General features: G+C 50.7%; 1 protein-coding gene across 1 annotated transcript in view; it reads left to right on the top strand.

The window, feature by feature from the left end:
* Window positions 1–17,555, top strand: part of mpp7a (MAGUK p55 scaffold protein 7a) — a 113,698-nt gene that overhangs the window by 61,105 nt on the left and 35,038 nt on the right. Inside the window, 1 exon segment of the mRNA XM_084475184.1 lies at window positions 4,653–4,784. Within this exon segment, the coding sequence (XP_084331310.1) occupies window positions 4,653–4,784 (132 nt within the window).

Raw genomic sequence — 17,555 nt, 5'->3', positions numbered from 1 at the left:
CGGCTTTCCGTGTCATTTATCATTCCTGTTTTATCATGTGAGCCATGGCTGCACACACACACACACACACAGACAAATGGACAAATCGACACACACACACAAACACCGGTGCTCATCTCCGTCTGGGTCCGCGACCTGCCTCACCCCATCCTCCCTCCCTCCCTCCCTCCCTCCCTCCTGAACTACAGGACCTGACCCCAGTGTGGATCTCACAGAGAACCATCCAGGTGTGTGTGTATGTGTGTGTGTGTGTGTGTGTGTGTCTTCAATCGTTGCACATCCACATCCTAGGCCTCCCAGAAACACACCGTAGTCCATCTTTTACCTTCATTCTTCCGCTGATAAAGGGACAGGTTAAGAGGGGAGCTTGGACTTGACCCCCATCTCGCTCCCTCCTTCCCTCTCAATCCTTATTTTCTCTCAAGGTCTCTCGCTCAGTCTTAAAGTCTCTTGCCTACACGCGTTCTACCGGGGCACCCGATAGTGTACCAGGCCGGCGGCCCCATGTTTAAATCACAAGGGCCCTGGTGTGTGTGTCTGTGTGTGGATGGGGTGTTGTTGCGTAAAATACCAGCAGCTGGCCCCCCGCCTTTTGAATGGCGTCTCTGTGCGATAGTAACTGTATCACTCTCAATTATAGCTGAAATGGTCCATTCACTGGGTGGGACATAAATCATGCTCTGCTAAATAACCCCCTACCCCACCCTCCCTTTAACTCCTGTTCTTCACCACCGTCTTCATCTTCATCTCCCCCCCACCAACACCACTTTCATATATTTTACGACTTGCAGATGAGAAAACAACAATTTCTCCCCTATTAAGACAATTATGATGGCCGCCTGTTTCCGTGTGTGTGTGTGTGTGTGTGTGTGTGTGTGTGTGTGTGTGTGTGTGTGTGTGTGTGTGTGTGTGTGTGTGTGTGTGTGTGTGTGTGTGTGTGTGTGTGTGTGTGTTCCCACGTCATTATGCCTGTGTGTACGTGTGAGCTGGCGGGGTTACAAATGAGCCCCCCCATGTCCACGCCAGCCCAACACAGTGGCTGTGAGGCATACTGGCACATCAGAGACCTGTACACCCCCCCCCCCCCCCACACCCCCACACACACACACACACACACACACACCCCCTCTGACCCCAGGAGGTATGACGATGCCCCGACCTGAGCCAGCGGCCATGGGGCTGAAGGCTGAATGGGGGGTGGATGCAGAGGTGGGTGGTGGCGGTCGAGGGTGGGGTACGGGGGGGCAGCAGGAGCTTTAATGAGAGTTAATGCCAGGAATGTACACGCAGGTTTGTTTGGACTGGTCCAGTGATCTGTTTTTCTAGGATCCCTATTATGTCTAATGAACACAAACACGGGGACCCAGGGAGAGAGGGGGGGGCGGAGGGTATGGATGCCTGGGCAGAAAAACAAGGGTGGCCTAGCAACCTCTCGACCGCCACATCTCTCTCTCTCTCTCTATGTCTCTCTCTCTTTGCCTCTCTCTCTCTCTCTCTCTCTCTCTCTTGGCCTCTCTCGCTCTCTCTTGGCCTATCTCTCTCTCTCTTTGCCTCTCTCTCTCTCTCTTGGCCTCTCTCGCTCTCTCTTGGCCTATCTCTCTCTCTCTCTTGGCCTATCTCTCTCTCTCTCTTGGCCTCTCTCTCTCTCTCTCTTGGCCTCTCTCTCTCTTGGCCTCTCTCTCTCTCTTTTGGCCTCTCTATCTCTCTTGGCCTCTCTATCTCTCTTGGCCTCTCTATCTCTCTCTCTCTCTCTCTTTTGGTCTCTCTCTCTCTCTCTCTCTCTCTCTCTCTCTCTCTCTCTCTATCCATTCCTGGACTGCTATGAGGAAATGGCTCCCGATTAGATTTGGAGTGAGTGAGTGGAGGCACGGACACCGAGGCGTAACACAACCTGTTCACTCCCAGCGGTGCAGGAAGAACACCTTCCACTCGCACAACGCTGTGTGTGTGTGTGTGTGTGTGTGTGTGTGTGTGTGTGTGTGTGTGTGTGTGTGTGTGTGTGTGTGTGTGTGTGTGTGCGCGTGCATACCGACATGGATCAATAGGTTTGAGCCTGAGTTTCTGCTCCCAGCAGACCTCGACTCGGGCCCTGCCTAGCCATGTGCTACCTATTAGGGCTTGGCTGTTAGTGCTACTCTCTTACACAGGCCCGCTCAGGGTGTGTGGAGGCTGAGGACGGGTCAGGGTAGTAGGGAGGTATTGCAGGAGGTGGGACACCCTCGCTCGGCCCAAAGTGCTTTAGAATTTTATTTTGTTCTATCTCGTTTGAATTTCGAGCTGAAGCAGGGAGTTCGACTTACACTTGTAAAGACGTGCGACTCGATGTAGACCGCAGGGGTGGCGGACCCGTGGTGTCGAGAGCGAGCAAGTAGGCAGTGAGTTTGATTGCCACGCGAGCTCGTCCCCGGCCGTATTGTGTGCCTTGAGTGACAGCGCCGCGGCATCAGGAGGCCGCGGTCCCCCCCCCCCCTCAGATGGAGAAGCTTCCCCCCCGCGGCACCGGTTTCCTCTCCGGAGCCCGACACCGCAGCACGCGGCGGTCCCGCTCACCCTGCCGAGTCGTAATGGAAAAGAAATCAAATGCTCGCAACTGGATACAGTGCCACACACAGGAAGATGAAGAAGATGGCGGTTTGTTCTCTCGCTCACCAACCCTCCTTCGCTTCCCTATGAAGAGGGGCGACAGACAGACTTTAAGAGAGAGGGAGAGAGAGACATACAGAGACAGACAGAGAGAGAGAGAGATGGTGGAAGCGCAATCGGCAGTGGTTCCTCTACTAATATTTGTACGGTAATATTTTATCCGAACTGGAGCTCAGACTGATGTGCACTGCTTTAACTTTGTGGCCAGAACCAGACTTCTGCGCTTGGATAGGAGTGTGTGTGGATAGGAGTGTGTGGGTGTGTGTGTGTGCGCGTGTGTGTTGAGAGACATGGGTTGTGTCATTACTGGCCTTAAAACACACAGAGAAGTATTTTGTAGTCGTGAACACTCCACGTGTAATAAATAAAACTGGCTTTATTGCACAAAGGCCCATAAACCCGTGCATTTACACACTTTTATGACCGACATGCTTCAGCATCCTATTTTTTACCAAGCAACCTCTTCGACAAACACTTTAAAACAGGGTTATTTACCTCTGCTACCACGATTAGGATCAGTGGTTCCTGCTGCCCGGCTCTTTGCAGCCAACGTATTGATGTTGATCTTATGGGACTGGGACCTTGCATCTGTTTTAACAGAAACCGCAGAGCTCAACCACCAAAATGTGACGGCTGATCAGACTCCAACCACCGGCTGATGCTGCATGACCTCAGAATAAAAAGGAGAGCAGGAGGAGGGGAAAAAAGAATACATTGAATTATTATGAAAAAAGAAAGATTGTTTTAGTTGGAGGGAAGAGTAAAAGAAGAGTAATTAACAGGATGAAAGGGGAGACGAATGGAAAGTGTGTGTGTGTGTGTGTGTGTGTGTGTGTGTGTGTGTGTGCGTGTGCGCACTCGTGCTCGTACTCATGCTTTTTCTTTGCCTCTTTATATATATATATGGCCATGCAAGCTTTAATACAAACACAGGCCTGTGTGGTTGAAAGTGTGTGTGTGTGCGGGCGTGCGGGTGTGCGTGCGTGCGTGCCTCAGTCCCCAAGAGACACAGCCACAATGTGTGGCTTGCGTCTCCTCCTAATCCTCCTCCTCTTCATCCTCCCCCCCTTCTGCTCCCGGTTAGCAACATCTTGAACGTTGTACTTCAAGTGTGCTCCTGTGTCATAAAACACATCGTTCTCCTCCTCCTACTCCTTGTCTACCTCCCCCCCCAACCCCCACCTCCATCCTTGTCCTCTCCCTGTCTGTCTGTCTTCCCTCTTGCTCTCCATTAGTATTTATTTGTTGTAGTTTCTTTGGTTGTCCCCCCAAAACACACACACACACACACACACACACACACACCTCTTACTGGTGGAAAAACGTGTGCGCTTCCAGCTGGGTCTGTGTGCGTCGGACACGGAGTCGTTAAATAGTTTGAAAGATGAACACTCTCAATGGCATCCTTCTCGTCTCCGTCTCGGCCTCCCGCTTTTCTCTTGTGCGCACTCGTGAACCTGTGAAATACCAGAGGCCGCCGAGAACTTGATTCTGACTTTGATTTAACCGAACACTGCGGAACATCGCCGCTGCGAAGAATAATAAAAAAAAAAGGCTGTCCTAGGAAAGAGCAAGGGAACGCATCGTGATCACAGAGGCCTTTAGCCATCTGCAGACACACGCACGCACGCATGCACACACACACACACACTTGTGAGCAATGGTGAATGAACAGTGCTTGATGTCTTTAATCAGAGAGATGAATGGGGCCCGAGCGTTGGCCCGTAATGACCCTCAACACATGCAGCTCATGGAGCAGCCTCCCAAACACGACGGCATCCATCACGGGCCGCTCGGGGCCGACACCCCGATCCATAACGCTCGTCCGTGCCAGGCCCCAAATTCCCTCAGAGAGAATGACGGATCGAACCCGCAGCCGTCTCGTCGTCATTACCCTGTGCTTTTTAGGGCTTAAGTAACACGGAAATCAATGCTTCGGTTCAAAACGATGCCCCGTGTTTTTACCGCTTCTCTTTCTAACCCCCTGCCTCCCCTCGTCCCGACCCCAGGGCCTGCTGTCGGTCCACGACATGGTGGCCCAGAAGAACTATGAGCCCGAGCTCCCGCCGCTGCCCGACGACATCGACGACGACGAGGACTCGGTGAAGATCATCCGGCTGGTGAAGAACAAGGAGCCGCTGGTGAGTCCTCTCCCCTGGCTCCTCTCTATTAACTCCTGTTGTCTGTGCTCACCGAAACCGCTCCATGTGATTCTAACTCCCGGGCCACTGTGTGTGTGTGTGTGTGTGTGTGTGTGTGTGTGTGTGTGTGTGTGTGTGTGTGTGTGTGTGTGTGTGTGTGTGTGTGTACGCTCCGACCGGCCGACCGGAGCCGCCCGCCCCTCACCTGTACGCACCGTGAAGTGTGTGAACCTCTCTGCATGTAGCGTCCGTGTACGAGCTGAAAGCCCAGCTCCAAACAATCACTTCACATGTGTTTCCCAAGTCGGTTCCAATGCCTGTGGGAATCTAACCCTCGACCTTGAAGTTGTAAACGCGGTGCAGGGAGCAGAGCCGACCGCAGCTTCCCTACCATTGGGCCGTGTGTATTTTCGGCTTGTCGGAGACTCGTGAAAAAGGGTTTTCCGCTGCTCCAGGGTCAGTCGTCGCTGTTTTCCCATCATCGTGTTCTCAAAAAGACGTCTTCGTCTTTTCGACCGACCCAATCAGCTGTCCGCCCCGCGGCTGCCTCACGCCTGTCTGTCTGTCTGTCAGTCTTTCTGCCCGCCCGCCTGCATGTCTGACCTGACCTCAAGCGCAGTCCTTCATTGGGACGGCGTCTTCACAACTTGGTGGCTTCGTCCCGTGGTCCTTTCCCAGCGCTCTGTCTGTCTGTCTGTCTGTCTGTCTGTCTGTCTGTCTGTCTGTCTGTCTGTGTGTGTGTGTGTGTGTGTGTGTGTGTGTGTGTGTGTGTGTGTGTGTGTGTGTGAACTGCCCAAACGAGCATGTCCACACACACACACACCTCTCTGGTGCTGAGGTGCTGCTGTTTTAATGACGTTGTATGTCATTGTGTTGGCCAGGGGGGGTGGGTTTTTTCATGTAGTAATTCCAGTTTAACATGTCTCTATTATAACATCTCTATTCTTATAACCCAGACACATTTTATCTATTTTTTTACTCTCCGGACTGACCTCTATACTATGACGCAATCCCAGTAACACAAATTGTCACTTGCACGCAAGTATTCTCACACACACACACACACACACACACACACACACAGAACGGTCCACCGCCTGTGATGGACCGTCAAGGACCTCTGCCTGTCATCGCGGTACTCTTTCTTTTTTGTCAGTAGGCCCCACCCTCCTTTGATCTGGTCAGACCATGTCTCGGACTTTGCTTCTTTTTTTTTTCGGGTTGTACCCAAACCACCCTCTTGTTCCACTCCTCTGACCACAGCCCTGGGGCAAACAAGGAACACACCTCATCCATATTTGGGTCTCTCTCTCTCTCTCTCTCTCTCTCTCTCTCTCTCTCTCTCTCTCTCTCTCTCTCTCTCTCTCTCTCTCTCTCTCTCTCTCTCTCTCTCTCTCTCTCTTTCTCTCTCTCCCCCTCTCCCTCCCTCCCTCCCTCCCTCCTGTTCCTTACACTTTGAGCCGAGTATAAAACTGTGGCATAAAATAATTGTGGCACATATAAACACTGTATACTGGCATTTTTACATGTCTGATGTTGGATCCCATTCCTGTCCGGCCGTGATGTGATTTACACCCAGTGCTGGTCAGCCTAATGATCTGCTTGTGTTGCTCCTTATATTATGCATGTCCACGTACGTCTCCTGTTGGTCCTGGGATTGGACCAGGCGTCCAGGCGTCTCTTGGCCTCTCTCTCTCACTCTTGGCCTCTCTCTCTCTCTCTCTCTCTCTCTCTCTCTCTCTCTCTCTCTCTCTCTCTCTCTCTCTCTCTCTCTCTCTCTCTCTCTCTCTCTAGTATTTGTAGACACAGCTGAGATGCAGGTTTTTTTTTTTCCTGGTGTATTTTGCTTCAACCTTTTGTTTCAGGCAATATGTACTGTCGTTGTACTGTGACAAATATTTGGTATGCAGATTTCGAATCGGCGGGGAACAACCATCACGTAACAGTCCTCTTTTTTTCTATTCACAAAGCTGTCAGCTTCAATTTATTATCCCACATGAGTAAGACTCAAACTAACTCAAAACAATTGACTAATTGTTTAAGCCTATGAAAATAAAGATTCTGCCAAACAAAACGTAAAAGCTGCAAAGACTAAAAGAAAAAAGAAGAATTTGGAAGGATAAATAACATATACAGTGCTATGGGCTGCTAGAGTTTCAAAATACACATTATTTATAATAAAAAATACATTCAATATTTCCCTGGCTCAATTAAACAATATTGAACGTACCCAATTCATGCCTAATAGAGTACTCGGGTCGGCCAATGGGGAAGCTGATCCCTTGGCCGTTGCCGAGGCTTGACTTTTAACCAATAGAATGTCGGTCAATTAGGCTGGCTCACCACTGCCTGAATTCCCCAGAGCGTGCCAAGTGTAGGGTCCCTCAGCAGGGCTCCACCGTGCTTTTAAGTGTATTTTCAAAAACAAAACAATAAATACCAAACGACCATTATGGCCACATGCCATCCGAGGAATGTGCCATCAAATGGCTCGCTATATCGGTGCTGTGGTCACAGGGTCACCCAAAGCACCTTAGGTGATTATAGGGGGCATCTCAAGTCCGGCCTCTCTGTGGTCTGGTCAGGCATGGAGCTCGGCTAAACCGCCCGGAGCGGGAGGACAAGCCTACTTCCTGTCCCCGGGGAAAGCCTTTTCGTCCAGGGCTCACATGTTTAGAGGAAACGGATGATTTGCATTCCTGTGTTTTAAGCATGTAGTGGTCTACTCTGTTGTGGCAATAGGAATCGCGACAGTTACCAGAGCCGATCCAAAGTACATTTGAATAGTGCTGAACTTGGTACAATGGTGCCTCCGTGTATTTGGCCATGGATCATTGGTATGTGTCGGCCATGAATTGATCAGATTCAAAGTTCTTCAATGTGATAATTGAACCTCTATCCCCGAGGACAGGAGAATACCCTGGTTTTGATCTGGGTTAATGAATGGCTCAATGTATTAACTAAAGCTGAAATCTCAGCTGCCAAAAGTGAATTCAAGAATTACCCAATGTCAAACATGCTTCACTCTGAGTGTACCCCCCAATCCATCAGACGAATCTCATATGAGTCAGTATGAGAGTTTTCCTTTTAGTGCCTTAACCTCTGGCCTATGGACATGGCACCTGCCGTCAACTTTTGGGACCCTTCAGGCAAGAGTGGCCTTAAAAGAACAGTCAGGACTGTTTCCACTTTGGACCACCGCCACGGGGTCAGATGTTAAGTCACATCCGTTCCCGCTAACCGGGAAATTAAAAAGAGAGAAATCCTCTTGATTGTTTAGAGTCTTCATGCACCGCTGCTCTGAATAGATTTAGATGTGCCCTGTAACTCGCAGTTCCACGTAATCCGCCCGCAATCCTCAAACTTGACATCATAGCAAGAGGTGCGTTCACTATCTGGCTAATTTTCCCCGCCTCTTGTTTTTTTCCGGCCCTCCATATCCCTTTTTGTTTCCCCTCCTCCACAGGCAAATTTTCTCTCATCCTCTTATAGTATTCTTTTGTTGGTCTGAACGTCATTGTTTGTTGCTCGCAAAATGTTTTCCGGTGCGGCGTAGTTAGCACGCACAGCCTTCTTTCCCGGTGACTCATCCATTAAGTAAATTGTGATTAGTCGAGTGGATTGTATTCGGTAGCACTGATTAATTGCGATCATTTTTTAGACCGTGACTTCATGCGGTGCTCTTTAGGGAGACCGTAAAAACTCAATCTTCCAGGACAACCTCCCACTTCCACCGCAGTATTTTTTTTCTTCTCCTCGTGCTCCCGTTCCCCCGCACTGAAACCAAAAGTGCCTGATTTATTTGTTCAAACGTCGGGACGATGAAATAACTGGGTTTTTGGGGAAGCGGAATAAACATGTGGCTGTATTTTTGAAAAGCAGGGGCTCAGCTGCGTCTTATTTATTGAAAGAATATGTTTGGATAACGTTTATGGAGGAAAGTGGGGTGTATGTTTGTGCATGTGTGCGTGCAGTGGGGGTGGAGTACACTTGCATCAGGAGAGATTTTTTTGTATTTCTTTATTTTATAGTTTTATATATCGCTTTTTGCCTGAGGTGATAAAAGGTCCGAAGTATAGGCTGAATAATCGGCAGGCTCTAGACAAAGAGAACTGAAGACGCCAGGACCGAATTGTGTAACACAATTCACAATTCAAGCTGCAAGGACGAAATGGCTAGAGAGAAAGGAAAAAAGGACCCAGATACTGACACACTCCGTAAATCCTCATCCTCGGAGCATCCCAGGAATATATATAAACCCCTCCACTGGAATTCTCTGTAAAGTCTAATTTAAAAAAAACAACTAAAAAAAACCCACTCCAGTGGCTGGGAGTGACCACTGGTATGATGTGAGAACATTAGAGGCAGACAGGCCCACTGTGCTCAGACTCTGTTCCCCTCGTCTAGATGTTCCCTTAAAAACCATGACGCAAATGCAAAGAGCAGACTGGAGATGCTGGCTCCAGAAGCCCCTGCTGTTCCGCCGTTCTCTTTATGGACCGCTCGCTGGAAGTGGGCCGGCCTCAACAGTCGTACCCGGTCAGGTCGTCCCGTCGTCGTTGCTTCGCGCGGGGATGCCATCCCCCTTCCGCTTTCGAAATCTCGCTCTTGGATACTATCTCGCGTGCCAGTCTTTTATCTCCTGTCCGTGCGCTCCGCTCCCGGTGTGTACCGAACGCAAACCTCCTGGACCCGCAGGCAGTGCTCTCCCGCTTATTCCCACTCCTGTCACTCTTCTCGGGAGAGAGCATCACCACGGCTCTGTGTGCAAGGCACCTGCGCACCTTGGCGTGGACGGCGCACGCTCGGTTACTAGAATGCCATCCAAGCTCAGAACCCGACACTCCATATATCGTCTCCTCCCTTCGTCTCGTCTGTCTGGGCAGTTAGGCTTCGTTAGTAAGAGGGAAAAGAATGAAAAGACCCGGCCAGGAATGCGACGGGCTCAATGTCAATCCCCCTAACTCCCTTGCACTATCCCGGAGTTGGTCGGGTGCCCGCAAGGGGAGGATTGGTTTTCCCATTAGGACCGGTTGCCATCGAGTGCCAGTGTGTGGAAAATGAAAAAGGGGAGGGGGGTGTAGGGGGGCTATGCCATCGAACCCTGCTTTGCCAAGCCCACCGTCTCCGACTGCCACCGCTGGCAGGACCAGCCGATGCCATTCTGCCACTACTGGGCCCGCGGTCCTCGTCTCCCCACAGCCGCGGGCTGCCAGCAAATCAGCTGGGCTTCTCATTTGGAGAAACCGCAAATTGCACTGGCTGGACATGAGTGTTCTAACACAGCACTTGCTCGGTGTACAAAATTCATATGACATGTCCAACATTTTCATTGCTGAATTTGCCAAGGCCTCTTTTTTTTGCTCTCCTCTCTTCTGTTTAATGCAATTCAGCTGTGTGTGTGTGTGTGTGTGTGTGTGCAGGTTATTATTGACAGGGACATCAAACCAACGCAAACGCGTCTCGAGTCAATGTTATTATTTTAATTTGTGTGTGTTTATCGGGGGGGGGGGGCCGGGGCAGAAGAGAGGGCTGTGGCGGTTGGCAGGGCGACGTCCTCACAGGGCGGGCCACACGCACCACGGGACGCCACGGAGAAGTGCACAATAGCAGCTGCTCTGATCTCATTTGTCTGGAAGGGATCGACTTCGCCCGCCGCAGATAGCGCACGTCACAATCACTTTGCCTCGCGCCGCAATTTATAAACGCGTTCCTCGTTCCGGAGACGACGTTGAGTGCATATACACGTTAACACATGTGGCGGCTCACAATGAGCGTGTTTGTGTTGTGCCCGGGAACAATGCGGGGATCTCTTGATCTAGAAGGAGGAAATAAAAGAAAGGTTTAGCCTCGGTGGACTCGGGAGCGATCGAAAGAGACAGTTGGCTATCTTCTGTTTATAGTGTGCTGCGACAAACGCGAGGAGAAAGTAACGACACTGGCAGGGGATTAATGGAAGCGCTAATGAGATTACGCGAGACACCACACATGTTAGTGTTTTGCAGACGGAGCCATGTGCTTTAAAAGCAATACATCTTTCATTTGATGGATTAGGTCTGGGTTTCATTGGGAGCACCGGCACAGAAAGATTGAGCACCGCGTTCAAATACACGAGGATTAAAGTTGTGAGTGCTGGTAGTGTTCCACTGCCTCACCACTGTGCGTAGCTGTGTGTGTGTGTGTGTGTGTGTGTGTGTGTGTGTGTGTGTGTGTGTGTGTGTGTGTGTGTGTGTGTGTGTGTGTGTGTGTGTGTGTGTGTGTGTGTGTGTGTGTGTGTTTGTGAAAGCATGTTTGTAAGACGCGTGTGCACATAGTTTATGTATGCGTACTCAAGTCCTCCGCGGAGCGTCTCTGCAATGTGTGAATGAGTGCCGGATGACGAAAACACACACACACACACACACACACACACACACACACACACATCCCGGGCCTGCTGGAGCGTGAACATGTGTAGTGTAAAAACCTCAAAGCCTAACCTCATCGGGCTTCACCGCATCTAATCTGATATACATCAAGGCCCTATGAAAAGCATAAACACTTCCTCTCATCATGTGTAATCACAAACATTAAACACACCTTAACACAACCCCCCCCCCCCCCCCCCCCCTTCCCAGAATCCCACTTCTCCGCCCGGATCCTCCGTCCACGCCACCTATGCTCTCGGCTCGGCGTTCCCAGGGGCTGTTTGGTGGGGGGGGGCGGGAAGGAGAAGGGGCGGGTGGGAGCTGAATGCGGCCATTGTTTTCCCGCCGCTCGCAGGGCTCTCCCCGACGAGCTCAGCACTGCCACGGCGTCTCCACGGAGCCCGGTGGAAATGAGAAGTGACATGTGAAAGTGCTGTTTTCATAGCCAGGATGAGGACCAGGGAAAGCACTAAACAATCCCAGGGCCAACACTGGAGCCTCGTGGCTCTCTCACATGACACAACTGTCTCTTTGTTTTTGTTTCGCACTCCGCCGGCCTCACGCGCACGGACCCATGTAGAGGCCCCATGTACGTGTGTGATGTGGCGATGACTAACCCGCTGGCGTCGTCCCTGACTCCCTGCAATGAGGGTGGGCGATCCACCTCAGGAATACATGGGTACTCGCGCCCGGGGGGGGGGGGGGGGGGGGGGGGGGATACAGACACAACCAGACAAGTGTGGGTATGTGCCTGGAGAGAGAGACACACGCAGGCACGCACGTGCATACGCGCACACAAACTCTCACAACACACACACATACACACCATGGTGTTGCATACATGAGCACCTGAAGGCAGCGACGTTTGAGTGAGGCTGTGGGCCCGGAGTGTGTTTTCATAGTGAGTGTGTGAGTGGGTAATGACCAGTGCTAGTGTTGGGATTCAGAGTGTTTTGGGGTTGGGATTGGGGATGGGGTGCATATCTGGGCCGTTCTTCCCAGGAATTTCCCTTTCTGCGCCGTGATTATCATGATAATTACCTGCAATTTTCCTTTTCCTCAGTATACTTGTTAATTACAGTGTGGGTGGGGGGGGGAGTAGGGGGTCAACGCCGGGGTTAAGGTAATAAAATGGGAAACCTGAGACTGGTTTCTAGGGGGCAGGAGGAAGGCCGGGCTGCGAAACAGGGGAATACTGCAAGCTTGTTTTTGTAATGAGTTAGCAAACGCAGGTGATTCAATGAAAACAGGTGGCGGGAATGTCAGGTCACACAGAGGGGACGAAAGCAACAGCACCGAGTATTGTACGACCCGATTCACTATATATACATAGGTTTTTTTTACCCATACCTCTGTTTTTTCTCTCTCTCCACCTACTGGTTGCACGGGAATCCAGAGTCCCTGCTTATTCCTAACGGCACCGCCTTAACCTTTTGTACAGGTGACTGTAAAACTAAGTGGATTTTCCGATTGTTTTCTGAAAGTTGTATTTTCGGTTTTTCCCCTGATGCTTTGAAAACGTTGACGTTTGGCGGAGCCTTCGCGATTGCTCGTTAACGTAGTCTGCTTTATTTCGGTAACAATCGTAGGTGTTTACAGCGGCTCCGTGCCATCCGAGTGAGGTAAGACGCAATGACAAGCTCCCACACACCAGATATGATTGTGGGGATAATTGTATTTTAATGCCTGTTCCAAGTCACACTTGTATCGCTCCCATGCTCCACATCTGCTGGGGGAACAGCGTCCATGTGTTTCCACTACAGCGGTATTTACACCGCGCGCGACACCGCACTCAGCGCAGTGGTCAACGGGGGCTTACGGTCGCTGTTGTGCGCATGCCGCTAAGTGACATCATGTCAAAACACGTCGACGGCATGGCCCAATGTCGCACTTAATTCGAGCCGTGAGGGAGAAATGTTTGTTGAATGCCACCGCGTTCGGGCCTCGGTCCACGGTAGGGTGTTTTGAAGGACTTGTTGTGTGTGTGTGTGTGTGCGTGCGTGCGTGTGTGTGTGTGTGTGTGTTTTTATTAAATTAACCTCAGCACTTGTTTTCCCTGCCGAACTTTTCCGGGCGCCCGGGCTTGCATGCTTTTGCTGTAACTGCATCTGGACGGTTTGTTTTGCTACGGTCTCCAAAGTGGCGTTAGACACACCCAGAATTCCCCCCTCACCACCACCCTCATACACGCGCACACACACACACAGACATACTTATACACACATACACATACACACACACACACCCACACATACACAAAAACAATCGCCATCCAACCCTAACCACCCACTCCTAGACGACTAATGAGACAGGCCAAAGGACAGCCAACCATCCGCTAAGGCAGTCAGACAGCCAGCCAGTCCAGGCAGTCATCCATCCAATATGTCCCCCAGCCAGCTTGCAGCAAGATGTCTAATCATCCATTTGTCTACCCGTCCCATCGGCCAATAGGCCCTGTCAATTGCCTCATAGGAGATTAGCCTGTCAGGCGCACGGTAGGCTCCAGTCGCCACGGGACCTTTCCCAGATTTCCATCTGTCTGACTTGCAGTTATCTAGTGGAGTTTCACGGTGCGCGCTTCACACTGACGGCTCTCTGGACGGCTCCGCCGTCGCCACCGCTCCGCTCGGCTGCTCATAAACGCACACTTCTCAACGCACAATCTGTGTCTCTGTCGCACGCGGCCACCGCACAAAGTGTGAGCCCTTTGTCATCCGGCACTCAGCGGCCAGGTCTGATCCCAGGACGGCTAACGCCCCCCTGCCCCCCCCCCCCCCCCCCCCCCCGGTTCCTCTCATCATACACGGCGGAGGGTTCGAGGGCCGGTTGCGTTCGGGACCCGAGCCCAACAATAACAAACCAGGGGTATTTATACATCAGAACCGGAGCGGACGCATGTGGAGCTAATCACGCCGGGAGGACGAGCGCAGGATCGCCTTACGGATGAGTAATCGACCACGGCCTCAACCGCCCTCCTCGTTCCACCAAGATGACCCCCCCCCCTCCCCCCCGGTCCCGTCCACGTCACTTATTCCGGCGCTCCTGTGCGCCATTTCCTGCCCTGCTCTGCACTACAAAACATGGATCGATTTTAGTCGTCTTTTTTTTATGCGGTGATGGTCTTTTGAGTAATGTCAATTTCCGTCCAAATCGGAGGGGCTTTTCACCGAAGAATAGCCTGAAGACATCCCACAAAACAAACCCCTCTAAATTGTGTTTTCTTTTTTCTTCCTCCATCGTGGGTTTGTAGTGGGCTTCCTTATTCCACGAGAGCAGCCCCTTTAGCCACTTGATGGTTAAGTGGCGCCCGTTCTCTAATTACTAACGTGGCGTAGCGCATGCATCAGGCTTAGTGATTGTCCAGCATCAATCATCCAGCCTCTTGAGCACTTTCTCTGGGGCTGTCTGGCGGCGTCTGGCCTCTCTTCAGCTGGTGCCCTCAGCCCCATGTCTCTCGGTGAAAGACATGCACACAAGACGCACAAAGAAAAGGAGATTTAGGCCACAAGCTAAGCCTTTCGCCCAAGTCTGCTGATACTTGTCAATGTTTCCTCTCACCGTCGTGACCTCTCCCTGTATACAACCTCGTAGTCTACGTAGCTTTGACCCAGGCTTGCCCATATATTCATGCACATACTCACACTCAGACTCACACAGACACACACACAGACACAGACACAGACACACAAAACAGTTTTTGAGCTCTCAGCCATTAAATGTCCAATAAACTCCTGTCCCCGGACCATGCAAAGGGTGCCTGTAATATTTTATGAGTCGTTGCGTTATATTTGTCCGACCATGTGTTGTTGATCTGAACAACTTTTGTTATCCGGGCTTGTCATCAGCTAATATTTGACTCCTGCAGAAAATAAGGGGCTTAACGAGCCCTCCGCCTTTTTTCAGCTTGTTGGCGTACAGCAGTACAAAAGTATCGCCTTGTTTTTCCTTCTTGTTCTCTCTCACTTTTTCATTTTCCCTTCCCTCAAGCGCTCTCTCTCGCTCTCTCTCTGTCTGACTTATTTCCTCTACAGCCCTTGCCCGTTAACATTTCATTTATGTCTCCACACACCCTCCGTCCGGAAAGCATGTGTTTGTGTGCTGGCTTTTTGGCCAATCTCTGCTCTCTTATCAGGAAAGACCTAATTTGGCTACTGTGTCGTCTGCAGAGTTCAGACTGTTCCAACATCAGCATGGGCTCTCTCTCTCTCTCTCTCTCTCTTCAATATTTATCTGTTGCTAGACCCTGGAGGTTGGTTGCCTTGGCTTGACTGGCTGGCTTGGACCTTGGCAGGCCCGAAAGAACTCCATCACATCACAAGTTAGCACATAAATAAAAATGTCAAACAGCTTTCAAAAACTTTTTTGTATTGTAATCGGCCATCATTTAGCTGGTATCCTAGTAACCTTAAACTCCTTTGGTACTTAGTGTTCTTTAAATCCACATCAATCGGAAAAACACCTTTTTAATATTCGTCCTATTCAGCCATTGTTTTAGCACTGCTGCTTTTGGAGGCGCCTTTCGACTTTTAACTTTTTTTTGTTATTTTAACACAGAAAATGTGTTACAAATGTTGTTGGAATTACTATTCTTCAAGAGCACATGTCTTCTCTTAAAAAAAAAACATTTCCTAAAACATATTTTCATTCATTTATAGTTGTTTAGTTTTAGCCCGGAGTCTCCCATTGCAAAACCTTTTATTTATCTTTCAAATTGCCAATAGTCAGAAGCGGGCCCTACGCGTCATGACAGTGGGCTTTGTGTAGCTCCGTAAGACACTAGGCAGATGCCATTGATGGCCCCAGACTTGGAGCAGAGGGTGCCAGTGGTGTTTGTATGCAGACAGCTCTCTGTTGTCACAGTAATGAGGCAGAGCAAGGCTGGCTCTCTGCTGTTCAGTGTAAAACGTCCTCTGCTGCCAGCCTGGGGGCGGTGGGGGGCAAGCAGTAAGGCGTTCATCATACCAGCTGGAAGGAGAGAAATGATGAAAAACGGCTTAATTTGTTGTCTTTCATAGTATGTCTCTTTCCCCTGTGGCTTTCTCCTTCGTTCTCTCTCATTCTCTTTCCCTCATTCTCGCTCTCTGACACACACACACACACACACACACACACACACACACACACACACACATTCTGGGACCTACTGCATCAGGGACATGGGGTGCTGGTTAAAATCCCAGCCAGGGGGGCAACATGACCCTGACAACGGGGGGTCCGTCAGCGCCTACCCTCTTGGTGACCCCCTCCTCCGTTTTACTCCCGATGCAACCTCTAATTGCCCCAATTATTCCATTAAAGACCCCCCCCCCCCCCCAACCCATCCATTAAGACTTATCTTACCCTTGGTGTCTCTTGCCGATTTCCTTCTTTCAACATACCCCCCCCTTCCCTCCTACCCTCCCGTCATGAAGACCTTGAGGAAGCCATTACTTCGTCGGAAAACCATTACAGAGCGACCAGGTCGACAAAAACAGCACTGGTGACACTCTAATGGTAGCAATCGAGTTGTGGAAAGCAGGGGGCAGAGGGGGGGTAGACGTTTTTTGGTGCAGTGGAGAATGGAGGGGTTGGGCGTGGAGATGCTTTGAGCCTCTCTGAGCAAGGAGAGCTCCCCAAGGAAGATAGCCAAACATACAGAAGGGAACAGTTAATAATGCTAAAGTAAACGTTAGGACGCGAGTGCCGTCAGACGGCCTGTGATCCCTCATGATCCCGTCATCAGGTCGGGGCCGGTCGGAATGAAATGCTGCTACCGAGCATCGCGCGGCGAGAAGCTACACCGGCGCCTGTTTTGTTTTCTTTTCATTCTTCTCCCATTAAAGGCCATCCCTCTTTTGAAAAACCCTGAAACAATAACAGTCTCTGGTGGGATGATGTGAAACACAGGTAGGGAGGCGAGGAAATGGGGAGATGAGTACTCCTTGAGGAAGACAAACAGGGTGTCTGTCGGAGGAGTCTACGGTGGCGGCTTCTGTTTGTGTGTCTGTCTCTCTGTCTCTGTCTCGTCTCCTCACTAGCCCAGGTCTGGGGAGACAGGGAAGTTGGGCATCATGTTGTACGTACTGCCAACCACAGCCAGCCGATGTACTGTCCCACAACCACACACACACACACACACACACACACACACACACACACACACACACACGCTGAATGCAGAGGTGTTGTGACAGGTTGGCGCTGGCTAGGTTTTATTCTTTTGATGTTGAGGAAGACGAGGGGAAGGGGGTGATGATAAAATAACAGTGCCGATCCCGCCGCGGTTCCCACTGGTAAAGTCATCAGTGTTCAACACTGTCATTTGAAATGGGGAAGAGGAAACACTATCCCTTTCCCCGTGTGTCCATTTTGGCGAGGCCCAGGC

The sequence above is a fragment of the Micromesistius poutassou genome, assembly GCF_964030765.1.
Source record: "Micromesistius poutassou genome assembly, chromosome: 11".
Lineage (NCBI taxonomy): Eukaryota > Metazoa > Chordata > Actinopteri > Gadiformes > Gadidae > Micromesistius > Micromesistius poutassou.
Note: the sequence above shows the minus strand (reverse complement) of the source record. Positions and strands in the feature narration are given on the sequence as shown.